General features: G+C 57.1%; 1 protein-coding gene across 1 annotated transcript in view; it reads right to left on the bottom strand.

The window, feature by feature from the left end:
• Window positions 1-410: 410 nt before the first annotated feature.
• Window positions 411-27,165, bottom strand: part of MYOM2 (myomesin 2) — a 90,814-nt gene continuing 64,059 nt past the window's right edge. The window contains exons 22-37 of the mRNA XM_066237816.1: window positions 26,439-26,595; window positions 26,241-26,347; window positions 23,735-23,779; window positions 23,074-23,210; window positions 15,020-15,164; window positions 14,828-14,887; window positions 12,283-12,350; window positions 10,261-10,374; window positions 9,992-10,079; window positions 9,448-9,486; window positions 8,337-8,442; window positions 5,549-5,712; window positions 5,263-5,299; window positions 3,915-3,937; window positions 2,452-2,507; window positions 411-1,023 (exon numbers count right to left, since the gene is read on the bottom strand). Coding sequence (XP_066093913.1) covers window positions 706-1,023; window positions 2,452-2,507; window positions 3,915-3,937; window positions 5,263-5,299; window positions 5,549-5,712; window positions 8,337-8,442; window positions 9,448-9,486; window positions 9,992-10,079; window positions 10,261-10,374; window positions 12,283-12,350; window positions 14,828-14,887; window positions 15,020-15,164; window positions 23,074-23,210; window positions 23,735-23,779; window positions 26,241-26,347; window positions 26,439-26,595 — 1,664 coding nt within the window. The 3' untranslated portion in view covers window positions 411-705. The remainder of the gene's footprint in view (window positions 1,024-2,451; window positions 2,508-3,914; window positions 3,938-5,262; window positions 5,300-5,548; window positions 5,713-8,336; window positions 8,443-9,447; window positions 9,487-9,991; window positions 10,080-10,260; window positions 10,375-12,282; window positions 12,351-14,827; window positions 14,888-15,019; window positions 15,165-23,073; window positions 23,211-23,734; window positions 23,780-26,240; window positions 26,348-26,438; window positions 26,596-27,165) is intronic.

Raw genomic sequence — 27,165 nt, 5'->3', positions numbered from 1 at the left:
GTTATGTGATGTCTAACCACTGGGTATATACACCTGAAACGAATATAACAGAGTATGTCAACTGTCACTGAAAACTCTGAAAATGATTTTAGAAAAAGAGAGCACACAGCCACCTCTGCCTCCCACTTTCCTCTGCAGACACTTGAGGAACTGCGGTGTGAGAACTGCTCAGTGATTCTGTTGGCTCAGGTGCCCCCCCCCAGGGATTGTCGTTTGTGGGCGTCCCTCTCCACCAGGTCCCCTCACCTCACCACCACCGAGCCCCGAGGGTAACGCTTCTCTCCAGAGAGTGCCCCCCCCCACCGCGGCTCTGGGGGTCAGGCTCCCAGCCACGACCCTGCACGCTGACCACCATGAATCGGGCGAGGAGGGGGTGTGTTAGGGACGGCAGGGTGCGGGAGAGCCACAACTAGTTGCCACTTAAGGTTTTATTCGTCAGAAGCAAGAGGAAACAGAGAGACCAGGTCTCGGGCATAAGAGGCTCCACCCAGGACGCCGGAGCGGCTGCACCGCTGGCACGGAGAGTCCAAGCCCGGGCGCGGGCAGCCGCCGCCCAGAGCCCTTGGCCTCCTGCTGAGTGGACCTAAGCTAAGACTGAGGAGTGGCTAAGCTGGAAGCACCACGTGGGGTCCCTGTCTGGCACACGGGGCGGGCGTCACAGCGAGGGCACAGCACACAGCACGCCGGGAGGTGGGGGCGCGGCCCTCACGGGGCGGGGGCGGAGTCGGAGGCCGGGAGGCGCTTGGGCTGGGCCTGCTGGGGCGGCTGCAGGTCCGGGATCTTCTCGCCGTGCTTGTACACGCTGACCGTGACGTCGATCTTCTCGCCCCCGTACTTGTTCTTGACGTTGATGCTGTACTTGCCGGAGTCCTCCGCGGTCACGCCCTTGATGGTCATGCTGACGTACTTGGCCTGCTCCACCTTCACGGAGAAGTGCTCGTTGAGCTCCAGGTCCTTGTCGTTCTTGAACCACACCACCTCGGGGTCGGGGTTTCCGAACACCGTGCAGGTCAGGTTCAAGGTCTTCGGGAGGGCGGGGAGGGCAGAGAGGGGAGAGAGAGAGAGACAAAGGTCAGGTCCCCTCTGAATGGCGCCGGCCCTCTGCCACACGGGGCTGTGCACACTGGTCCCTCCCAGCACTCACTGTCAGCTGCTCTTTTATATGTGAGCACTCGCCAGACACCGGGGTCTGAAAGACCAGCATACAGACAAGTGCAGTTTCATGCAGCAGCTCGTGAGAAAACTCGGTGCTATTTTTTTCTATTCCTTCTTAGCTTTAATCCACGGGCTAAGCCAATTAAAAGATTTGGGGTCAATTAGCGTGACCAGGCGGTGGTGCAGTGGCTAGAGCGTCAGACTGGGACACGGAGGACCCAGGTTCAAGACTCCAAGGTTGCCAGCTTGAGCATGAGCTCATCTGGCTTGAGCCCAAGATCGCTGGTTTGAGCAAGGGGTCACTCACTCTACTGTAGCCCTCGGTCAAGGCACATACAAGAAAGCAATCAATGAACCACCAAGGTGACACAATAAAGAACAAATGCTTCTCATCTCTCTCCCTTCTTGTCTGTCTGTCCCTATCTGTACCTCTTTCTGCCTCTGTCGCAAAAAAAAAAAAAAAAGGATTTAAGGGCAATTAAATGTATCTATGTATCACAGTTGACATTTTCAGCGTGTTTCTCACTTTCCTTTATATTCAGATGTGGGGTCCTCTGGCAAACCCAGAGAGGGCGTCATGTTAGATAGAGTAAGTTGGCTGCAGCAACGATGGCAGACACTGACACAGGCTTCGAGCCCGGGATGACGACACACCACTGAAAACCCCAGTGACGTCTCTGTCATGAGCCCCAGGGCCATTCAGCCTCAGCTCTGGGCTTTGTTTAGCTGCCAGAGAACAGATCTACACACTTTCACACTTTGGCCGATAAAATTCACCCTGGAAGTCCTGAGACACTGGGGTAGGACCCCTGAAGCACCCAGAGACGTATGGATGGGGTATCAACAACCCCACTGACAGGCGAACAGGTAAAACTCTGGCTATCATTTCGGTCTCTTCGTATCTTTCCCCACCACAGTGGGCAGGTGGGGCCTGTGGGTGTGGGTGTGGCCACCGATCCTTGCTCAGTTATTGCCCTGACCAGACCTGGGACCAGGGGCAGCAGGACCTGGTGGACGCACAGGCGTGGGACCAGGAGCGGCCACAAGACCTGCAGGGTGGTGCCCGAGTCGGGCAGCGTGTCCCCAGACGGCAAAGCTGCTGTCGTCTGTGGATTCAGAACACTGAGCACCAGGGTTGCCAGCGGTAGCCAGGACGAGCAGGACGTGAGGAGCACCAGCCCCGGCACCCTGCAGCCGGGCGGCACACACCCACTGCCCCGCTCCCTACACGGCCCTTCACTATGGCCAAGTGCACTGCTGAGCCCGTGCCGCTGGGGTCCTGCTGTCTGTCCTTACCTTGCCTTCCATTATGGTCACCACGTCAGGTAAGCCACCAATCACCTTGCCACGATCTGCAACACGAGGGGGACGCCGCTGAGCAACCACCACCAAGGCTGTTCCTCCCACTGCCCATGCTGAGCACATGAGCACACGTGTGACGAAGGGCAGGGTGCGGCAGACACGTGTGCACAGCACGTGCAGTGGAGAGTGGGCATGGGGGACACGTGTGCACAGCGTGTGTGGTGGAGGGTGGGCACAGGGAACACGTGTGAACAGCATGTGTGGTGGAGAGCGGGGCATGGGGGACACGTATACACATGTGTGGTGGAGGGTGGGCACAGAGGACACGTGCACACGTGCAATGGAGAGTGAGCACGAGGAGGGCACTGGCCTGTGCGGGAGGCTGTGAGGGGTTTTGGGGGCATGAGGGGTGTGAGCAGGGCTGTGAGGATGGAGAAGTGGCACCCCAGGGTCACCTAGGGAAAGGTAGGCCTGGCCCTAACCCACTCGGGAAGAGAGAGGGGTCCCTGTGTCTGGAGAACCTGGCTGTACAAGGTGGCGTGTTGTGCAGACACTATTTTTATTTCCTGCACATTATGATGTCCTGACATCTTCAGAACCTCCCAGGCTGGAGAGAGGCTGCCCCTCCAACCCAGCCGTGAGCACACCTGGTACAGGTGGCCACCCAGAGCCAGCGCCCCCACCTGCCCTGCCCCTGCAGGCAACTCTCAGGACTGAGTCCCAGGGCCGGCTGCCAGGCAACCGGGACCACGCCCATCCCAGGGCCTGCTACCAGGCAACCGGGACCCCGCCCATCCCAGGGCCAGCTGCCAGGCAACCGGGACCACGCCCATCCCAGGGCCTGCTGCCAGGCAACCGGGACCCCGCCCATCCCAGGGCCTGCTGCCAGGCAACCGGGACCCCGCCCATCCCAGGGCCTGCTGCCAGGCAACCCAGACCATGCCCACAGCCCAAAGCCCCAGGACTCTGTCCAGCCCTGCGTGCTCCCGTGCCCGCCCCCTCTGCCGGGGAAAGCCCAGTGGACCCCGTGACCGACATGGTCCCAGGCCCGGCCCTCAGCCTCCTGAGCGACCCCTACCCCGCCCCGGTGCTTCCCCTCCCAGCCTGGTGAGTGTCTAGAGCTCGCAGGTGTGGTTAGCTCCGTTTCCTGAGCTTCTCTGTCTCCTCTGTGGCCGCACCTGACTGACCATCTCATAAAACAACACAGCTCAGGTGGGTGACGGCAGGGGGCAGACAGGTGGCCAGAGGGTGTGAGGAGCAATGCTGAGCGGGCCGGCCAGGGGGACAGGGGGTGGGGGTGTTGGTGGCATCAGGAGGGCAGTAAGGAGGATGGAAGGTGTCCACAGGGGCGAGAAGGTCTGCGTGTCACTGAACACACAAGCGAACGCCCTGCAGCACGGCCCCCTGCCCCCCCCCAGCAGGACACACGCGCTGGTTCTCATCCACCAGGTACTCACTCTTCTCCGCGAACGCGGCCGCCCTGAGCATCACGGGGCAGAGGGGAGAGAAGGGAGAGAGGCGTGAGAAACCGCAGTCCACAGGGAGCATCCACGTGTGAGGGGTTAGCGGGGGAGGGGGATCTGCTTTCTCTCCGGAGGACGCCCCTGGCTCTGGGGACCACGGCTCTGCGTTTTCCCCATGTCCCCGCTGCCTGTGCTGAGAGGGGGCGCCCTGTCTCTCAGCCACTGGAACCCACAGCGGAGTTTAGCGTTCACAGAGGCAGGGGCGCCGATGGCAGGAGACACTGAGATGCATTTGTAAAGGTCGTTTCTGATGGGATCTCGGTGGTCTGTCCATCCGGAGCAGACATTGATTCGAATGACCTAGCGCCAGCCAACGGCTGCTCTTTTCGGATGCTCTAAAACTCAGGTGCACGCTTAAAAAAAGCCCTAAGTTATTTTTCAAGCTGCACTGAAAAATGGAATCGTGTTCAGCACGCAGACGAAATAAGCTCTCAAGCCGGGAAAGGCCGTGAGGGACCTGACCTCCTGCACACGCCACTACAGAGCCTGTGTGACAGGACTCCACACTGTGTGGTCCGACTCGGTGACATCCTGGGAAAGGCAACGCTATGGGGACGGTGACCAGTCAGCGGTTGTCAGGGGCTCGGACATACCGGGGAGGGATGTCCAGTGGGGCTCAGAGGGTTTCAGGGCAGGAAAGCCACTCTCTGTGCCACTGTGTTGATGGACACCTGTCATCGTGCATTTGTCCAAACCCACGGAATGTGCAACACAGAGTGACCCCGATGTCCACTGTGGACTCTGGGTGACAGTGACGTGTCAGTGCAGGTTCACCAGGGGTGACAAACGGCCCGTCTGGAGGGGTGTTGCTAACAGGAAAGGCTGGGCAGGTAGGAGGAGCAGGGGATGTGAGAAATCTCTATGCCTTTATCTCAATTTTTCTCTGAAATGAAAGGGGCTTTTTCAAAATACAAAGTCTTCAATAGAACCTAAATATATAACTTTTTTTTTTTTAATTGCTCTTGGTGATGTGTTGCCCTAATGATCACTAATTCAGAAATGTGTCATTTTAATCACTGAACCAACCCAGGGTTACCATGACTCTAGAAGTTACTCTATAGAGATGCTGAGGGTTTATGAGAAGAAGGCCTGCCCTTCCCCATAAAAACTGCTTCCCTTGCCATTTTTAGGCCCATTCCCAGGAAATGACACGCCTCGGGTCACCTGGGCACCCCTGAGGCATTCCCACAGTCGGCCCAAACCAACTGCGAGGCACCCGACCCCCCCACACACACACCCCCCACCCTAGACGGTAAATTAGGACCAAACAGGCAGGTCTTACTTCAGCTGCTGGAATTCTGCAAAGGCATCATCGAAAGCTGCAAGGAAACACATCAACGTTATGGGGGGCTCCAGCAGGCTCGGCTCCCACGCACGAGCTGGGATGCTCCACTGGGGGAGGGAAGGGGTCCCCCTGATAAAAGCTGGCACACAGCCAGGTGAATCCGCTGGTGACTTGGAAATGGTTTCCCCACACGAAACTCACAAAACCCGACGGCCTTCCCGTGGGCATCCTGAGTGGAGCTCTTAACTGCCAGGTCAGAGAGGCTGACGGATGATCGTCTCACCTTGGCCGGACAGGTCGAGGACGCGCTGGTGGTTATCTTTGCCGTCAAAAATCTCAAACATGTATTTGCCTTTGTCCTTCTCCGTGGGCTCACAGATCTGCAGCCAGGCCATCTCCTCGCTGCCGCCGGCCCTCATGTGCTCACTGGACGCGACCTTAGCGTCCCTTTAACAGGAAAGAGCGACAGGGACGGGTTGGAATTCGGACTCTCAAACGTACGGTCCGTAAGATGCCTCCAGGGCAGAATCCTCAGCCGTGGGGGGGACGCCCGTCTGCCCGGCTGGGGCTTCCGTCACGGTACGTTCTTGGGTATTAGTAATTTATTATTTACATCAGTGGCTCAGATCTGGAAACCTCCTAATGTTAAACATAACACTTTTAAAGAAACGTTGTTATTTAGTGTACGCTTGTTGGCTACAACCTAAAGGACTTTAAAAATACCCTACATCATCGTATGGCACTGTTTTTCTCAAAAAATAATGTTTAATTATGTATAATATAGCAACGGCACTTCTGGATATAAACCCCGAAGAACCAAAAACAGAGGCTCAAACAGAGACCCGGGCGCCGTGTGAATGGCAGCAGTGTCCACAGCAGCCGCAGGTAGAAATGACACACGCATGTCCATCAGTGATGGACGGCTAAGCAAAAGGGGCATCCATCCATTCCACAGATTACCTTCCAGCCCGAAACAGGGAGGAGCCCAGCGAGGACACTCACAGGGGCTTCAAAGCCACTCCGTGGGGCCAGAAGGGCCATCCCACCCACCCTGCTCTGTGTGTCCCATGGAGCCGCCCCACCACACATGACACACTGAGTGGGGACACACATGCTGGGGTCGGGGGACATGGACAGGTGTCTCAGCGTCTCCCCTCCCCACCCAGTTCCCCCCTGAGATTGTGGGGGCCTCCACAGGTGAAGTTTCCTGAGTTTAATTAAAATAAACATTGAGCCTGACTAGGCGGTGGCACAGTGGATAGAGCACCAGACTGGAATGTGGAGGACCCAGGTTCAAAACCCCGACTCGCCAACTTGAGTGTGGGCTCATCTGGTTTGAGCAAGGCTCACCAGCTTGAGCCCAAGGTCGCTGACTCAAGCAAGGGGTCACTCAGTCTGCTGTAGCCCCCTGGTCAAAGTACATATGAGAAAGCAATCAATGAACAACTAAGGAGCTGCAACAAAGAACTGATGCTTCTCATCTCCCTTCCTATCTGTCTGTCCCTATCTGTCCCTCTCTGTCTCTGTCACACACACACATACACACACACACACACAAAACCACTGAGATTCAAGCCAGCTAAGGGACAAAGATAAAAGTGAAGTGGTTGCCAGGGGAGGGGGGAAGGGGGGGAAGGGCTGGGGGAAGGGCAGTAAAGAGGGACAAATAGAAGGTGACAGACAGTGCTTGGACTTTGAGTGAAAGGCACACAACACAATCAACAGTTCACATGCTATGGAGAGGTTCACCTGAAACCTATGTACTCCTGTTGATCAATGTCACCCCATTAAATTTTCCAAATAAACTTTTTTTAAAACCAGCTATTGTCTTTTTCTCCTATAGAGACACCATGAAATGCCTCAGTGACTGGACCCAGCCAGGTCGTCAGCAGTCAACACCTAGCCAGCCAGAGGTCCGGCCCTTCCCAGATGACGCGTGGGTTTCATCTCTGAGCAAGAGAACGGGAGGACCATCGTGCTGAGGGCTTCCTGGACGGCTTCCAGCTCCCTCCGGGGAAGCCCCGCCCAGGGCCCCACCCTCCAGGAAGGCCACGCCCTCTGTGGCCCCGCCCTCCAGAAGGACCCGCCCACAGGCCTGGATCTCTGACTGTATTTCCACCCGAGGAGCAGCCGTCCTGGCTTAGCTGGCACTTCAAGGGACTCCCACTCGCCTCGACTGGCTGCGTGCCACCCGGTCACACAGACTATTCCGCGTCTGTGGGAACATCTGCAACAGGTGCTTCTCGGGCCCCCCCCGAAGGTGGGAAGTCCTGTCTGTCCAGCTGTTACCTGCTAGGAATTGTGTTTTCATTGCCAGATAGTGGAGGACAACCCCGTGTTGTATGGTAGTGACAGACTGTAAGTACAGAATGGGGTGTAACAAATCGCTTAACACTGTTTGATCACCAAGCAGGAAAACACAACCGCCATGTTTTCGTTAGAAAGGGGCTAAAGAAACCCTCGTCGCCTCGCATCCCTAGTTCTGTCTGGGAAGAGAGGACGGGGAACTGGGGCCACGTCACCGAGTCTGCGATGTGGGCGGCCACCACCTCCCCTGTCAGCCCCTGGTGGCCTTTATCTGATGCAGCGTCACTGAGCAGTCAGACCTGGGACCCATGGGCAGTGAAGAGGGGTGCCAAAAACCTGCTCTTCACACAGCGCCCGGCGGGCTCCCCTCTCCTTTTATTTTAACCATTGGGCTTAAAAAAGAGGGAGCAATAGCTTTAGTCCTTTTTTTAAACTGTTCTGCTGAGAAACCAGCAACTGGACGTTGGAGCAGGGTTTCCAGATCTCGTCTTTCCTGGAGCAGGTGTCTGACGAGTTCCAGACACAACGTGTTCCCAGGAGATACCTACCCGTGTCCAAACCCAGACACTGAAGAATCGGTGTCTGTGCCCCGCGGGCATCTCTGCCCGTCTCCTCCTCCCGTCACCCTCTCCCACCCCCAGAGCCACGACGGCCCCCTGCCCCAAGCGGAGGCGCACCAACATCTCTCAGAACTGCAGCGTCTGGAGAGGGTGGGCACCGCCCTGTCCACGGCACAGCTGGCCGGCCAGGGCCGTGGCACTTACTTGTGGTACCAGTTCACCCGCATTTCCTCGGTGAAATACTTCATGAAGCACTGCAGCCTGATTCCTTCCGGGGTGCAGAGTACCTTCAGGGGAGACGCCGACAGGCCTGCGGAGAACAAGGCACACACCCTCAGACCCGGGAGGGGCGGCCACGTCCGCAGGGGGGCTCTGCTCGGGACCGCGGCTCAACCGCCCAGACGCAGTCCCACCACCGGGCGTCCCACGCTCTGTCGGCCTCAGAGTCTGTACGCTTGCCCCGTGCCCTTTCACTTCGGACACAAGCACTAAACTCAGCAGAACTGCTGGAAAAACTGCTGAATGCTGTCAGGATGATTCAAAGTATTCGTGGTATTCTATAGTGATTGTCCTTAGGGGATTCAGTCAAAGGACTTATTCCCAAGTATCAGGGGAGGGGAAAAAAGCCTTCCTTTGCTCAAAGGTGTGCACTGTGAAGCTTTTGATGAGAATGAAATGTGGTTTGCACCCCTTAGTAAAGAATTTCACAGCCCTGGCTGGCTGGCTCAGCAGTAGAGTGTCAGCCCAGCATGTGGAGGTCCTGGGTTCGATTCCCAGTCAGAGCACACAGGAGAAGCGCCCACCTGCTTCTCCACCCCTCCCTCCCCTTCTATCTCTCTTTCTCTCTCTCTTCTCCTCTGGTTGCCAAGGCTCGATTGGCTCAAGCACATCAGCCCCGGGCACTGAGGATGGCTTTGTGGAGTGCACCTGAACTGGTACCCCGATAAATTCAATTAAAAAAACCAGTGGGGAGGAGCCTCAGGTGCTGAAAACAGCTCGGTTGTGAGCAACGCCCCGGGTGGGCAGAGCATCGCCCCCTAGTGGGCTTGCTGGGTGGATCCCGGTCGGGGCACATGTGGGGGTCTGTCTCTCTGCCTCCCTTCCTCTCACTTGGAAAAGAAAGGAAAAAAACCCAGTTTGGAAAATCCCTGAAGAACTCTCCCTGAGGCTGTCAGGTGACCTCTCTTCCCTCTCCCTGGAGCCCTTGCCGACGGGCAGCATGACCCCATTAACTCCCAGCAGTGGCCAGTGCCCACCCCGGGAAACAGTGAAGCTGGCACCCAGGGTGACTGGGAATTAGAGGGCGTCCACTCACCGCAGACTCTGCTCATGGCCAGCACTATGTCCTCGTAGACTGCGGGAGAGAGCAGACACACCGTTACTGCGTGTAGCCTCATGCCTAATTACGTTGATGCAGAAAACCGTGACATTCATGGGATAAATAAAATACTAACAATGGCCTGTACTTGTTCATAACAGGCTGACGTGTGTAATAAGTCCTCCGGACCTATTCACTTTTTAAACAAGGAACAAGGAGCCTTTGCACAACATAAATCCTGCCGTGTAACTGAATCGCCTGATCACAGTTTCAATCATTTTAACTACGTGAGGAGTGGGATTAAACTCGGCTCATGACAATAGACTAAAATGACATTTCCACGGAAACCCAAAGGAACATCCATTCTTCTAGAACAAGGAAACGGCTTTTGAATGCAGCTAATGTACAAATCTATTTTCCTTTATGCCTCCTGCTAAAAACCAATGGGCACTGCAGCCCCGGATACAGGAGAAGGTGCCCGCGGAACACACCTCATCCTGTTGGCAAAACGGGTTTCTTCTCGGCACACGCGAGGTCTCACCTTTGCCAGATATCTCGAGGATGGATGCATCTTGACCTCTGTCGTCCTTCAGGGTGGCCTTGTATTCACCATGGTCCTTCTTTGACATCTACGGAAAAATCACATCCCACGTGTGGGTCAAGTCAAGGTCACCCTAGAAAACGTCATATGGGCTAACACGTCTTCTGTGCATGCCACCAAAACTCAGGACACAAACTGGGAGACCGGGCGAGGTTAAGTCACGGGGAAGCCCAGCCTGTCTGTCGGTCCAGCGGCTGGGTGTGCGGTACCTTCGGAATGAGCAGCTCGCAGACGCCCCTCTCCAGGTCAGGCGGAGTGTCCGTCTCATACAGAGCATCATCCTTCAGCCACTTGAACACTGTCTCCTTCTTGGTGTTGGCCACCTGCAAGGCAGGAACCCGCGGTTAGCACAGAGTCACTCTGGCTCACAAGAGGACCGTCTCTTCCGGTTTCAGATTGCAGACCGTACCAGGAACCATCTTTATTATAGACAGTCTCAGACAGAGGCTCGTGGAAAAGCCGTCCGTCCCGACGATGGCAAATGCATGCCTTAGTTCCAGCTTCCGAGACGGCGAAGCCCTCACGCTCCCACAGGGAAGGACCCCTCCTGTCGCAGCCCATGGAACCAGACGGGTCTTTGGGGTTTATGTACAACGTCAACAATGAAGACAAGTTGCGAGCAGTGCGTTTTACATTTTTAAACAGTGTAACGTATTCTCAGAGGTCTGCAGCCCTGTGTGGTGGCCACTTCTTCAGCAGAATGACAACCCCGGGTGCACCTACCTAGAGGGAAAGAAACCTTAGCCCCAGTTAAGCCCAGTGGGGATGAGGGCTCTCCTCCTGAAATCTCTGACATTAGCTTGAACCGGACACTAAGCTCACGGCATCCCAGATGGGTGGCCGCTAGAGTCCCATGCTCCGATGGACACGTGCTACGGATGAGAAGGCATTTGGGCCGTCTACACGCAGAAGGCACTGATCACGTGGGATTCTGCACTCACATCGTGTGCAGGAAGAGTGATGACAAGAACACTCTCCCTGTGTTTTTAGGCAGTGGGTCTAGGACGTCCAGGTGGCTCTGTCACTGCCGGGCTGGCCACAGCAGGAGCATGCGGTCCCACACAGCAGGGCTCCTGCGTGTCTTACATGTGTACCCTGGGTGTAGCAGCGTGCCTGACACAGGAAGGTCGTCCTGTGTCACACGTGTGCATGGAATTCGTGGAGGGAGCGTCCCCACTGGACTGGAAGTCGGATTCTCTTTCTACCGTCAGAACCAGAGCTGGTATCAGAACCAGAGCTGGTATCAACGGTAGGTCAGAACCAGAGCTGGTATCAGAACCAGAGCTGGTATCAGCGGTAGGCTGGATTGTCACCAAACAACTCCAGCTCAGGAAGCTTTTACTTAACATTTTGAAATCGTCCCCCCTGGCCATCCCTGGACAGGTCAGGTACAATATGCAAATTAAGTGCATTAAATGGCAAAAGCTCGAGTCGTACTTGTTCAGTTTCTCAAGTATCTGTGTTTCATGGACCACTCTGTGAGGGAACGTGCACTGTCACCAAACGTCCCCAGGGGGGCACACAGCACGGAGGTGGCCTCAGCATCTGTTTCTTCCTGCCGAGCCTACGGCTCTGGTCCCAGGAATAAGGAGCAAACCCCCACGCAGACCCACCAGCCGCACTGCCCTCCAAGTCGCCGTCCAGAAAACAGACACGTGCAGTGCTCACGTCCAAACCCTCGCAGACACACACCTCCTTGTGTACAACAGTCCTTTGAGAAAGTTGCCATTTCCCCACATAAACTAACAGCCTGTGCTCAGGGGCGCCATGTGGTGGTTCCCTTTCTACATCTGCTGTGTTCTCTTTGGTCGAGCTGACCGGTCAGCACTGCTGGTCCCTCTGGCCCTTGTGCAGGACTCTGTCACCCCAGGACGGGCTTGCTGCTCCTTCATTTAACCCACCCGGCCCCATCACCTTCCCGCTCAGCTTAGACAGCTGGTCGACCAGCTGTACCACTATCAGACAAAACCCCAACTACCTAGGACACCTTCCCCCCCAGCATGTCCATGCAGCCAGACGTCACTCAGACCTGAACCCGTCCTAGAACTCAGGCCGAGGCCCGAGTCCACCTGGAGAGACCAGCACGAGCACACCTCTCTGAACCCCCCACTCTCCCCAGACAGCCGACCCACCCCAAGCCTTCCCCTCTCAGCAACGACCCCTTGCATGCCAGCCCCAGCCCCCCTGAAGTCACAGACTGAGCCCACACCCTTGCCGGCCCTGACCCTCACCTTGCAGAACACCCGGACTTCACACTCCTCCGTCACATCCCAGTGCAGCTGCTCAGCAAAGTGAGGGCCTGAGGGGTAGGGGAGAGAGTTTAAAAAGTAAGAGCAATGGCCTGACCAGGCGGTGGCGCAGTGGATAGAGCGTCGGACTGGGATGCGGAGGACTCAGGTTCAAGACCCCGAGGTCGCCAGCTTGAGCGCAGGCTCATCTGGTTTGAGCAAAAAGCTTACCAGCTTGGACCCAAGGTTGCTGGCTCGAGCAAGGGGTTACTCAGCCTACCGAAGGCCCACGGTCAAGGCACATATGAGAAAGCAATCAATGAACAACTAAGGTCTCGCAACAAAAAACTGATGATTGATGCTTCTCATCTCTCTCTGTTCCTGTCTGTATGTCCCTATCTATCCCTCTCTCTGACTCTCTCTGTCTCTGTAAACAAAAAAAAAGTAAAGAGCAATAATATATAGTACACATTAACACATAGATATGTCAGTCCTATACCGTGTGCGTGCATATGCATGTATATGTATATATGTGTGTGTGGGTTTATGCATGTACACGTGTGTATGTATGTATGCATGTATAGCATGTGAGTATGTGTGTATGCATATGTGTCTATATGGATGTATGTGTGTGCATGTGTGTATGCTTTTATATGTACATATGTATATATATATGTATATTGTGTATATATGTATGTCTGCATGTATATGGATATATGTGCATATGTGTATATGTGTGTGTACGTGTGTATATGGCTGTATTGTGGTGTATGCATGTGTATATATATGCATGTGTATATGCATGTATATGTGTGTTTGCATGTATATGAATGTGTGCATGTGTTTACATGTGTATATGTGAACATATATGTGTGGTGTATGCCTGTGTGTATATATGTATTGTGTGCGTGTATATGGATACATATATATATGCATGTGTGTATGCATGTATGTGCATATGCATATGTTCATGTATGTGTGTGCATGTATGAATGTGTGCATGTGTGCATATGTGTATGTGTTTGCTCATGTGTGTGCGTGCATGTGTGTGCATGTGTGTATATATATGTATGCATGTGAATGTGTGTGTGTGCATGTATATGAATGTGTGTGTGCACATGCATTTATTGGTGTGCATTTCTGGCAGCAGGACACAGCTGCTCAGCGTGGACCGAGATGACAGGCACACAGGACGAGGCTGCCGTGTGTGTGGCACGGACGTCCCTGACACCTCAGTTCCTGAGTGGAGCGTGCTGCCAACATCTGACCTCCTGCTCCCCAGAAGGAGGAAGGGAGTCCTGTCTCTTCTCAAGGCACATGGCTAACTGAACGCCCAATGGGCTGGTGTGTAAAAACTTTAAAATGGGAGAATCAATACAGAGAAGGTGAAGAAATGTAGCTTGACCTGCAATTTGGTAAAAGCATCATATTTTGAAACCAAATATGGATTTATGTATTTTAAAAATATTTTTATCTGAAACAAATGCAGAAGTATGTAAATCATATACAAGAAAGAATGTTACTAGCCCACTCAACACAAGGATACAGGCAGCTTTAGAAAATATTGATTGAATTCTTTCATATAAACATATTCTACAAACTTAAAAAGTTCAGAATGTAGGAAACGAGTGAAATGAAACATGTATTTTGACTACTAAAAATAAAAACAAAAATAAAAAGAATGTTTTGGTGTTATATTTCATAATCCATATACTAATTTATTTTCAAAAGGCATAAAAATCCCATATTTTTAAAATCCTGTAAAAAAATAGGCCCTTGGGTTATTTTTTAGGCTCTAAAATAGATCCATTTTTTCTTTGTAGCTGGTGAGTATGCATTTTTAAAACAATATATCTGCAATGCATTGTTTCCTCTAAAGGTTGTCTGCTAAGGACCGAGCTCTGCCTGGAGGAGGTGTTATGGATGTGACAGAAAACACAAGAGCTCAAGTCACAAACCCCAAAACGGTAGGTGAGGCCAGAGGGCCCAGGGCTGGCCTCGGAGCGCCACAGGGAGGCGGACTGGGCCAGCCCCACGGAGAGATTACGTAAACCAGCCGGCTCATCCAGAAAGCTGGCCCGGGGGCGTGGGGGGAACACATCTGGTTCAGCAGGAGGGGAGCCTATCTGACAGGCATGGAGTCCTTCAAGTGTCTAACCCAAAGCACCCCCTGATGGAAATGCGTGTTTGGGAAAAACATTATCTCCCAGCCGTGTGAAAAAGAGACTAGTTAGTTAACAAGTCAGACACTGAGCCTGAGTAAGTCGGTCCCTCCCTTGACACGCAGAGCGACAGCACACGTGGACTTTAAACAATAGATTCTAAGGTTTTAAAGGCAAAAAAAAAAGGAAAAATATCCAGATGAAATAGAGGAAAAGGTCAAAGAACAGAAAAGGACCCTAACATCTGGAGATTAGAAATGATCCAACTTCTGGCTCATGAAGACAGCATCGAATCATTGGTCATCAGGTAGGGATTGCTTCACATAAACATTCAAACCCTAAATCTTCGCCATGTGCTACTCGGGCGCAAGCAAGTCAATACCTACCCTGTTTCCTGAGGAATTCTTTTCTCTGAAACTCAGCCTCCTCCAGGACAGCCTTGAACGCTAAACTCCACGTGGACAGGGAAAAACAGACAGACAAAACATAAGATGTTTGTTTCTCTCCAGTGAACAGAATTTGCTATGAATCTTTTTTCTTTTTTTTTATGGACGTGTGGAAACCCTCGGTCTCCCTACCGTCTCCGATAAGGACCAGAGAAGACTGGCTCTTGGCTTTCCCGTCGTGGATCTGCACGGTGTAGGTGCCCTCGTTGTCAGTAGTGAACTGATCCATCACCATCTCGATGACACCTGTCGACTTGTCACACTTAATCCTGTGCGTCTGGAAAGCCGGAGAAGAGACAGTGCCACCGTGAAAACCCCTCTCTCCTGGCTTTATCTCTGACACTGAACGGTGACATCACCTCTTGCATCTTTGTTGGGGATTGTGAGGCACAGAAAACAGGAAGTGAAACAATCCACTAAACCCCTCAGTGATCCAAACATCGAATACGGGACAGAAATATGCATTTGGGGAGAAATCCCCAGTCCTGGCGGGGGACGGGGGTGAGGGGAGGGGGACCTGTGGCCGGAGGGCTCTGGCAAAAATGCCCCCTCCCCCCCTGCCCCCCAGCATGCACTTCACCAGAGACAAAAGCACGGGGCAAAATAAACCAACGGTGAGACGTGCAGCAACAATGAACGCAGTGACCTTCACGACCACGTTGTCCTCAGCTCCCAGGACTCAGAGCCACACACAGGCTTCCTGCCCCAGGCAGAAGCCTGACGTGAGGGGGCCCTGTGCCTTTCCAGCCCCTGTGCCCCCACACGCCCGTGCCCCACACCCCGCGCACCTTCCCCGGCCGGGCAGGGCGCTCCCCACACTCGCCCTGTGGCCGCCCCGTTTCCTCAGGACACGCTCAAAGAGGACCCTCCTGGACTTGACCTTGGAGTTCAGTTGAGCACACATCCCATGGGCACCCCCCCAGCCCCTCATCGGACATGGGTCCAGTGGTCTTCCTGCCCCCGTCTGTCTTGCTGGAGGGGGCATCCTGAGAACCAGCACTGTGTCACTCGTCATGGTGCCCAGCAGCACTCAATACTCAACACGCGTTTCCGGCATCACTAGTGAGCATGGCGTCTGTGGCTGGTCAGCCTGTTCCCGTCCACGGTACCAAGCTGGCCACGGTCTCCCGATGCTGCTGAGTGAGGCTGGGCAGGTCAGCCCATTCCCGTCCATGGTGCCAAGCTGGCCGCAGTCTCCCGATGCTGCTGAGTGAGGCTGGGCAGAGTTTTCTCCGAGGACAGCCTTGTTCCTGCATCTTCCCACTGTCACTGTCCAGCAACAAGCCCTGCACTGGCCTCCGCTCACTCCACGTGCAGTGTCCAGCGGTGCCTACCACGTCCAAGGCCGGGCGGGCGGACTGCCAGCTCTGGACACGGGTGGACAGCAGGGTGGCTGCCCTTTGTTCATCCCCGACTCTCCCTCCTCGGACTCATTCCGGGATCCACCGGCCTGAGTCCCGCCTAACGCCTCCGGTTTCTCCAAATCTCAGCTACATCCGAATTCAGACGTGTCCCTTGCCCTCTCTTAACACACTGTTAACTCTGTATCTTCTCTCCATCCCTCTCTAATTGAAGTTGTATTCCTCAACCTGAGATAACCCCACGAGGCAGGTTCACATCTCACTCTGCGGTCTGGCAGAATAAACACTGGCGTCACTGGGAATGGAAGCGGAGGCCCCGTGCTCCCAGTGGGTACCTGGGACATTTCCGGGTCTGTTTCAATCAAACACGACTTTCAGGATTCGAGTGAGGACAGCCCAGGCCTTCACTTCCAGCAAACACACACAAAAAATCATCACCCTCACAATTAGAAATTCCAATATTATTTCAGACATGTGTAAAGCACACAGCGTGTCCTGGGCCATGGTCACCTAGATTTTTTCTAAACGGGAAACGGGAACAGGAGGTTGATACACAAGCTGAGAGGGAGGGACGGAAGGAGGGAGAAGCCCAGCCTTGGGCTGCTTTCTGAGGAGAGAGAGGTCGTCTGAAGAAACGGCACTGAGCCTGACCGGGTGGTGGTGCAGTGGACGGGGCATTGGACTAGGACCTGGGTTTGAGACCCCGAGGTCGCCAGCTTGAGCGCGGGCTCATCTGGTTTGAGCAAGGCTCACCAGCCTGGACCCAAGGTCGCTGGCTGGAGCAAGGGGTCACTCGGTCTGCTGGAGCCCCACGGTCAAGGCACATATGAGAAAGCAATCAATGGACAACTAAGGAACTGCAATGAGGAATTGATGATTCTCATCTCTCTCCCTTCCTGTCTGTCCCTATCTTTCCCTCTCTCTGGCTCTCTGTGTCTCTGCCACAGAAAAGAAAAAAAAGGGAGGGAGGGAGGGAGGGAGGGAGGAAGGAAGGAAGGAAGGGCACTGAGCACAGGATGTGGCGACAGGCTGTCACCACCCTGGAGACCCAGGGGCTTCTGGGAGGGGACGAGAAGTGGGCCGGGACAGGACAGCTGCAGTGGGGACGCCTTGCCAGGGCCCGTGAGTGTCTTCATAGCTTTGAGGGTTGACGTCTGAATTTGGAGGAACCGACGTGAAGCAGCCCAGCCATCTTCCCGGAGAGCAGCGTGCGGCGGGGACGGGAGTTTGAAGCGCGCTCCCTGCCACACGTGGGACACGGGACTCGAAGGGTCCCTGCAGCTCAAGTGAAATCCCACCCAGTTCCATTCACTTCCTAGCATGAGCTCTGCGTCAGGAGGCGCCTGCCCTTACCCGGGTCACGCAGGACGTGCCGGCAGACAGCGCCCACCTGCTGGCTTCCCTACAGCCAAGAGGACACCACACCCCTCTCCCTGCGAGCCAGGCCTCCCTGTGCTCGACCCTGACGTGTGTCACTGTCCTCCTGGGAGAGACGGGCTGGCTATGAATGATCCCATGACCTCTGTCCACCCTGGGTTCTGCGTCACAAGATGACCACCAGACACAAAGGCTGGACCAGGGAGGAGGAGCCCAGCTCAGAGAAATGGACGGGCCACCCACATGGTGTGGCCGACTCCCACATCTCAAGCGTCCGGTGAATATCTGTGCAGCAGGCAAAGGCACGACGCATTCGGGACTCGGCAGGAGGCGCAGTGGACCAACGACCCCGAGCCCGGAGCATCATGACCCGGAACAGAGGAGGAAAACAGGTCAGCTCACTCCTGACCATAGAAGCTTCCGTCAGCTAGGTCGTCCCTGACCGGGGCCCCAGGGGTGCTACGGAGATCAGAGGAGAGAAGCGAGACCTCCACCTCGTCCAGGTTCCACAGCCCCAGAAGGAACGCCCCTAACAGCTGCAGGACTCGCCCCGGACGAGGGGAGGTGGCCCCCGGCGGTGTTTGTGCCCGGCAGCCACGCACACGGCAAGCATTTCCGGCCGCTCTGCTGCTTGCTCTGGGCCCTGGTCTGCCAGGAGGGCAGCTGGTAGGTCAGGGAAGCAGCAGAAAGATGCCGTCCACCTCCACGTCCACATCCACGTCCACGTCCACATCCACCTCCACGTCCACATCCACCTCCACATCCACCTCCACGTCCACGTCCACCTCCACCTCCACGTCCACGTCCACGTCCACCTCCACGTCCACCTCCACGTCCAACTCCACCTCCACGTCCACCTCCACGTCCACCTCCACGTCCACATCCACCTCCACGTCCACGTCCACGTCCACCTCCACCTCCACGTCCACCTCCACCTCCACGTCCACCTCCACCTCCACGTCCACCTCCACGTCCACCTCCACGTACACCTCCACGTCCAAGGCCACCTCCACGTCCACCTCCACCTCCACGTCCACCTCCACCTCCACGTCCACCTCCACGTCCACCTCCACGTCCACCTCCACGTCCACCTCCACCTCCACGTCCACCTCCACGTCCACGTCCACCTCCACGTCCACGTCCAAGTCCACCTCCACGTCCACCTCCACCTCCACCTCCACGTCCACCTCCACGTCCACCTCCACCTCCACCTCCACCTCCACGTACACCTCCACGTTCAAGGCCACCTCCACGTCCACGTCCACCTCCACGTCCACCTCCACCTCCACCTCCACGTCCACCACCTCCAAGTCCACGTCCACCTCCCCGTCCACCTCCACGTCCACCTCCACGTCCACCACCTCCACGTCCACGTCCACCTCCACGTCCACCTCCACGTCCACCTCCACCTCCACGTCCACCTCCACCTCCACCTCCACGTCCACGTCCACGTCCACCTCCACGTCCACCTCCACGTCCACCTCCACCTCCACCTCCACCTCCACCTCCACGTCCACGTCCACGTCCACCTCCACGTCCACGTCCACCTCCACCTCACTTCCACGTCCACCTCCACGTCCACCTCCACCTCCACGTCCACCTCCACGTCCACGTCCACCTCCACCTCCACGTCCACGTCCACGTCCACCTCCACGTCCACATCCACGTCCACATCCACCTCCACCTCACTTCCACCTCCACGTCCACCTCCACGTCCACCTCCACCTCCACCTCCACCTCCACGTCCACCTCCACGTCCACCTCCACGTCCACCTCCACGTCCACGTCCACCTCCACGTCCACGTCCACCTCCACGTCCACATCCACGTTCACCTCCACGTCCACGTCCACGTCCACGTCCACCTCCACCTCACTTCCAACTCCACGTACACCTCCACGTACACCTCCACGTACACCTCCACGTACACCTCCACGTTCAAGGCCACCTCCACGTCCACCTCCACGTCCACCTCCACCTCCACGTCCACCTCCACGTCCACCTCCACGTCCACCTCCACGTCCACGTCCACCTCCACGTCCACGTCCAAGTTCACCTCCACGTCCACCTCCACCTCCACCTCCACCTCCACGTCCACCTCCACGTCCACGTCCAAGTCCACCTCCACATCCACCTCCACCTCCACGTCCACCTCCACGTCCACCTCCACGTCCACGTCCACCTCCACGTCCAAGTCCACCTCCACGTCCACGTCCACCTCCACGTCCAACTCCACGTCCACCACCTCCACGTCCACCTCCACCTCCACCTCCACGTCCACCTCCACGTCCACCTCCACCTCCACGTCCACCTCCACGTCCACCTCCACGTCCACCACCTCCACGTCCACCTCCACCTCCACGTCCACCTCCACCTCCACCTCCACGTCCACGTCCACGTCCACCTCCACGTCCACCTCCACCTCCACGTCCACCTCCACGTCCACGTCCACGTCCACCTCCACGTCCACGTCCACCTCCACGTCCACGTCCACGTCCACCTCCACCTCCACGTCCACCTCCACCTCCACGTCCACTTCCACCTCCACGTCCACGTCCACCTCCACGTCCACGTCCAAGTCCACCTCCACGTCCACCTCCACGTCCACCTCCACCTCCACGTCCACGTCCACGTCCACGTCCACCTCCACCTCACTTCCACGTCCACGTCCACCTCCATGTCCACGTCCACCTCCACGTCCACCTCCACATCCACCTCCACCTCCACGTCCACATCCACGTTCACCTCCACGTCCACGTCCACGTTCACCTCCATGTCCACGTCCACCTCCACCTCACTTCCACCTCCACCTCACTTCCACCTCCACGTCCACCTCCACATCCACCTCCACCTCCACGTACACCTCCACGTTCAAGGCCACCTCCACGTCCACGTCCACCTCCACGTCCACCTCCACCTCCACCTCCACGTCCACCACCTCCAAGTCCACGTCCACCTCCCCGTCCACCTCCACGTCCACCTCCACGTCCACCACCTCCACGTCCACGTCCACCTCCACGTCCACCTCCACATCCACCTCCACCTCCACGTCCACCTCCACGTCCACGTCCACGTCCACCTCCACGTCCACCTCCACCTCCACCTCCACGTCCACATCCACGTCCACATCCACCTCCACCTCACTTCCACCTCCACGTCCACCTCCACGTCCACCTCCACGTCCACCTCCACGTCCACGTCCACCTCCACGTCCAAGTCCACCTCCACGTCCACGTCCACCTCCACGTCCACCTCCACGTCCACCTCCACCTCCACGTCCACCTCCACGTCCACCTCCACGTCCACGTCCACCTCCACGTCCACCACCTCCACGTCCACCTCCACCTCCACGTCCACCTCCACGTCCACCTCCACCTCCACGTCCACCTCCACGTCCACCTCCACGTCCACCAACTCCACGTCCACCTCCACCTCCACGTCCACCTCCACGTCCACCTCCACCTCCACGTCCACATCCACGTCCACCTCCACGTCCACCTCCACCTCCACGTCCACCTCCACGTCCACGTCCACGTCCACCTCCACGTCCACGTCCACCTCCACGTCCACGTCCACCTCCACCTCCACCTCCACGTCCACCTCCACCTCCACGTCCACCTCCACCTCCACGTCCACGTCCACGTTCACCTCCACGTCCACGTCCACGTCCACGTCCACCTCCACCTCACTTCCACCTCCACGTACACCTCCACGTACACCTCCATGTTCAAGGCCACCTCCACGTCCACGTCCACCTCCACGTCCACCTCCACCTCCACCTCCACGTCCACCTCCACGTCCACCTCCACCTCCACGTCCACCTCCACGTCCACCTCCACGTCCACCTCCACGTCCACGTCCACCTCCACGTCCACGTCCAAGTTTACCTCCACGTCCACCTCCACCTCCACCTCCACCTCCACGTCCACCTCCACGTCCACGTCCAAGTCCACCTCCACCTCCACGTCCACCTCCACGTCCACCTCCACGTCCACCTCCACGTCCACCTCCACGTCCAAGTCCACCTCCACGTCCACGTCCACCTCCACGTCCACCTCCACGTCCACCTCCACCTCCACGTCCACCTCCACGTCCACCTCCACGTCCACGTCCACCTCCACGTCCACCTCCACGTCCACCACCTCCACGTCCACCTCCACCTCCACCTCCACGTCCACCTCCACGTCCACCTCCACCTCCACGTCCACCTCCACGTCCACCTCCACGTCCACCACCTCCACGTCCACCTCCACCTCCACGTCCACCTCCACGTCCACCTCCACGTCCACGTCCACGTCCACCTCCACGTCCACCTCCACGTCCACGTCCACCTCCACGTCCACGTCCACCTCCACGTCCACGTCCACCTCCACGTCCACGTCCACGTCCACCTCCACCTCCACGTCCACCTCCACCTCCACGTCCACCTCCACCTCCACGTCCACGTCCACCTCCACGTCCACGTCCACGTCCACCTCCACCTCCACGTCCACGTCCACCTCCACGTCCACCTCCACCTCCACGTCCACGTCCACCTCCACGTCCACGTCCACCTCCACGTCCACGTCCACGTCCAAGTCCACCTCCACGTCCACCTCCACCTCCACGTCCACGTCCACGTCCACGTCCACCTCCACCTCACTTCCACGTCCACGTCCACCTCCATGTCCACGTCCACCTCCACGTCCACCTCCACATCCACCTCCACCTCCACGTCCACATCCACGTTCACCTCCATGTCCACGTCCACGTTCACCTCCATGTCCACGTCCACCTCCACCTCACTTCCACCTCCACCTCACTTCCACCTCCATGTCCACCTCCACGTCCACCTCCACGGAGCCTCTCGGCCAGTGGGCACTCACCATGCAGCAAGAACACGTGCCTGCCTCAGCCGCTGCCCAGAGTGTATAAACCGGCCCCTCGAGAAGACACCCCAGGCCTGGCTCCCCCCAGAACCTGGGTCTTTTCATAAAACCAAACTGGACGCCTCCAAGATGTAGATGGTCATCTTTTCACTCCAGTGGGCTTGGACTGAAAAGACCCCTGATCTCTCATCGATCCCGGAGCAAATCTCTGAGCACGGCCAGAGCCAGGCACCTCCTCAGCCAGGCCGTCAGCCTCCCACCCGTTTCTGCAGGTGAGCAGGATCGGAGACACACAGAGACTGCGCAGCGTGAGTGAGGGACCTACCTCCGCGGAGCCAGGGCACCCGCACGCGCACACACACGTGCACACACGTTCACACACGCACACGTGCACGCACACGCACACACACACGTGCACACACGTTCACACACGTTCACACACGTGCACACACACGCGCACACACGTGCACACACGTTCACACACGTGCACACATGTTCACACGCGCACACACGTGCACACACGTTCACACACACGTGAACACACGTTCACACACGCATGCACACACACACACACGCACTCACGTCGCTGTCGGAGACTTCTCTGTCGTTGATGACGAATCTGAAGGTGGCGTCCGGTGACAGCTGCTCGGCCTGCAGCCAGAAGCGAACCTGGCCCCGATCGAAGATCTCGTAGGCCAGTTCCGACTTCAGAGGGATTGCTGTGGGGAGACGGGAGGGGATGGGTGGGTCAGCACGAGCCCCCCGACAGGAGGTGGGGGCAGCTCACTGTAGAAACCCCCCGGGGGGCTCATATAACTTGTCCGGAATGGGAAGCCCCGAGCACTGAACTGGAGGGTGAGGCCCGAGAACCAGACAGTGGGCTCCCGCCAGCCTGTGGGTCTGGAGCCCGCACGGGGGAGCCCTGCATGCGGGCCTGTGGTGTCCAGCGCTCTCAGGGGGCCCGAGGGTGCAGGAGAGCAATCTCTCCACGTTCAGTGCCGTTCAGCAATTAGGGTCCCATGTGGCAGGTGGCCACACTGAACCCCAAATTCAAAATACTCTCTACTCAGTGAAAATGTCTACAAGTTCAACAGAAGCTACTACTCAGGTGACGAGGTAACAAGCCTGCAGGCTGGGGCGGGAAACGAGGCCACCCCTCCCCAAGTGCCACCAAGGGAGCACCCCACGCCGAGGACACGCCCTACCCCGCACGGCCATGGCATCCAGGTCTGGGCTCACTTACTGGGGTTTCTGATCTCGTTGCTCAGCGCCATCAAGCGTTCAAACTCTACGAGGAAGAAGAGCACGTCCGTTGATTCTGACCCCTGCGTCCGCAGAGGTTTGCGAACAATTACAAGGCTAACAGCAGTGGAGACTATGTCACCAGATTTAATCCAGGACGTGAAAGGAACTTCAACCAGAAGGGAAAGGGCCTGGGGGTCACTTTAACCTCTGTGCGGTCTTCCATAAATCAGTCAGCCGTCCCCCTTCCTAAAGGGGCCGTTTAGGACGCGCTAGGGCAGAGGTCCTGGGTGCAGAGGCTGGGGCGTGGGCAGGCGAGTCCCTGCAGGAGGAGGTCTGTCCCTGGGTTTGCTCATTTCAGGGGGACTCCGCCCTCACATCGATCTGGCTAAGAAGGTGCTGGTGGTCTGTGACTGCCGACCCCATTCAGATGCCCACCTCCAACACCTCTCTCCCCAACCCAGGGCTTCACCGTGGTGTGTCACCATGAGGAACCGTCAGTCATGACGCAGAATGCATTGCTCCTGAGAGCATCCAAAGGGCAAGTCAACAGAAATGGAAGGTTCTAAGCCATTTCTTCATCTTTCCCTGTTTCTCTCGTTCGTTCGTTCCTTCCTTCCTTCCTTCCTCCCTCCCTCCCTCCTTCCCTCCCTCCCTTCCTTTCTTCCTTCCTCTCTTACTCCCTCCCTTCCTTCTTCTTTCTTCCTTCCTTCTTAAAATTAGAATTTAGAAATGAGACCATGGCCAGAGCCGTGGGTGAACATGTTTATCTGAGCTGAAAGATGGAGCCAGGCTCTCCCTGACAGAAAGTCACCCAGTCTGGGCACGGCCTGGCCACAGGCACAGAGCCTCCTGTCTAGGGCTGATCGTGGGCACCCTCACAAGTCAGGTCAGCTGAGCCGGCAGCTCCAAGGTCCCTGTTAGATTTAAAATATGCTGGAGATGTTCGTCCTCTGCAACTATATATTTAAAATTAAGGTGAAACCTCATCTGTAACCTGTAAAATGGTGCAGAGGAGAGCGTCGTAATTCAGAATTCTTGAGGGACGTTTTGTGGGAAGAAAACAACTATTTGAGAGCCACCACCTTAGGGTCAGAAGAGGCAGCTCAGGGAGCAGCACTTGGGACCAGCCCACAGTGGACCCCAGAGGTGGACAGTACAGACCTCCCCCCTTACCCTGCTGAGTCTGGTGAAATCTGCATGAGCCAACCCAACGTCCCCCAACATCCAAGCCAGACCTGCAGGCTTCCAAACCCTTGAATGCTGTTCCTGCCCCACCAGGCACCCATCCTGTGCCAGCTTCCCGGGGACTGCTCTCAGCACGCTGCCACCAAGATGCCAGTGGATAGGGAGGGGAGGGTGCACTTCTCCAGCTTAAGGTGCCCAGAAGGCCGGGCACTTCCGCAGGGGACGCAGAGACGCCAGCACCCTAAAGACCCAATGCTGTGGAGACTCGGGGGTCCTGCCCGGTGCTGCCCAGGGCTCCCCGCCACACTGACCACTCACAGAAAGCACCGGCAAGGCTGGGCCCGCCCCGATGCAAGGGCAGGTAAGGGCGGACCACAGAACCAGGAGCCCAGGCAGGAAACGAACCCGCCTCTGGGGTTTGCCAACCCAGCGACCGACAGGACACGACCGCTCCCCCCGAGTCCCAGAGAACAGACTTCCCACCTTCCCTCACGGGGGAATGAGACTCTGCCTGTGTCAACAAAACGCCGCCTCACGCACAGAAGTACCGGTGGATCTTGGTTTTCTTTGCCACCAGATTATTCGGCGTGGGGAGGAGGGAGGGGAGGAGTCTCCTCACTTCACCTGAACCTCACGTTCATTCTACTGGCTTGTTTGCTAACACACCACCTCCCACGCGCCCGACTATGGACCCATAACTGCAGCGCAATCGGGTTAAGGGCCCTGTGTGTGGGCCACAGGTCCTGGGACAGAGGACAAGCTCTGGACTGTGTCTGAGGTCTGCCTTATATAAATAGTCCCCAACCCCACCTCCCACAAACACACACCCTTGTTATTCCTTCCTTTCTTTTTTTTATATATATTTTTCTGAAGTAAGAAGCAGCGAGGCAGAGAGACAGACTCCCACATGCACCCGACTGGGATCCACCCAGCATGCCCACCAGGGGGCGATGCTCTGCCCATCTGGGGCGTCGCTCTGTTGCAATCAGAGCCATTCTAGCACCTGAGACAAAGGCCATGGAGCCATCCTCAGTGCCCGGGCCAACTTTGCTCCAGTGGAGCCTCGGCTGCGGGAGGGGAAGAGAGAGACAGAGAGGAAGGAGAGGGGGAGGGGTGGAGAAGCAGATGGGCGCTTCTCCTGTGTGCCCTGGCCAGGAATTGAACCCGGGACTTCCACACGCTGGGCCAACGCTCTACCACTGAGCCAACTGGCCAGGGCCTACACCCTTTTCTTAAGCAAAGAAGCCTTTTCAACATGAGTGCCCATCTCTGAACCCATCGCCAACCCAGAGGGCCCGCCAGTGCCCCGCCGACATTACCTCCCTCATCCAGGACGAAGCTGGAGGACACACCGTCCGTGTCGCTCACAGACACAGAGTAAGTCCCCAGGTCCCCGACGTCCGGGTTCTGGAAGTACAGCCTCGAGCTGCAGAGAGAGACACCAGAGGGCGTTCATTCTTCGTGTCCGTCCACGTTCCTAATGGGTCCCGACCGCCGGCTGCAAGGTGGCGACTCACTGGTCCCCGACGGTGTCGATCCTGAACTTCTCGTCGTCCCCGATCTCCTCGTAGGATTTGCACCACGTGAACTGGGAGGCGTCCGTCATCTCTGGGCAGTCGAAGCTCAGGAAGATGTTGCCCTCCTCGTCCACCCCCGCGCTGACCTCCTTGGTGCCTGCGGGCAGGGACCCGAGTGGAGCCTGTGAGGCTGGGGGACTCGCGGTCCCACAGGCGCTCCTCTCGGGGCGGGGGTGGTGGCACGGGTGAGCTCATCTGACATCGAGGACGTTAGGGCAGGGACTTGAGGGGGAGTCCCCACCGCTCTGCATCCCTGCCGGCTCCTCTGTGTATCCATGACTACCGAGAGCGTCTAGGGCGCTGCCGGCTCCTCTCTGTATCCATGACTACCGAGAGCGTCTAGGGCGCTGCCGGCTCCCTCTGTGTATCCATGACTACCGAGAGCGTCTAGGGCGCTGCCGGCTCCCTCTGTGTATCCATGACTACCGAGAGCGTCTAGGGCGCTGCCGGCTCCCTCTGTGTATCCATGACTACCGAGAGCGTCTAGGGCGCTGCCGGCTCCCTCTGTGTATCCATGACTACCGAGAGCGTCTAGGGCGCTGCCGGCTCCCTCTGTGTATCCATGACTACCGAGAGCGTCTAGGGCGCTGCCGGTCCTGGCCATGAAGACCCTCTTCCTCTCTGAGGTCACCCCTCACAGCCGCCCAGGTGCAGGCAGTTCTCTGCC

The sequence above is a fragment of the Saccopteryx bilineata genome, chromosome 6 (genome assembly GCF_036850765.1).
Source record: "Saccopteryx bilineata isolate mSacBil1 chromosome 6, mSacBil1_pri_phased_curated, whole genome shotgun sequence".
Classification (NCBI taxonomy): Eukaryota; Metazoa; Chordata; class Mammalia; order Chiroptera; family Emballonuridae; genus Saccopteryx; species Saccopteryx bilineata.
The sequence above is the reverse complement of the archived record's forward strand: the minus strand, read 5'-3'. Positions and strand labels throughout refer to the sequence as shown.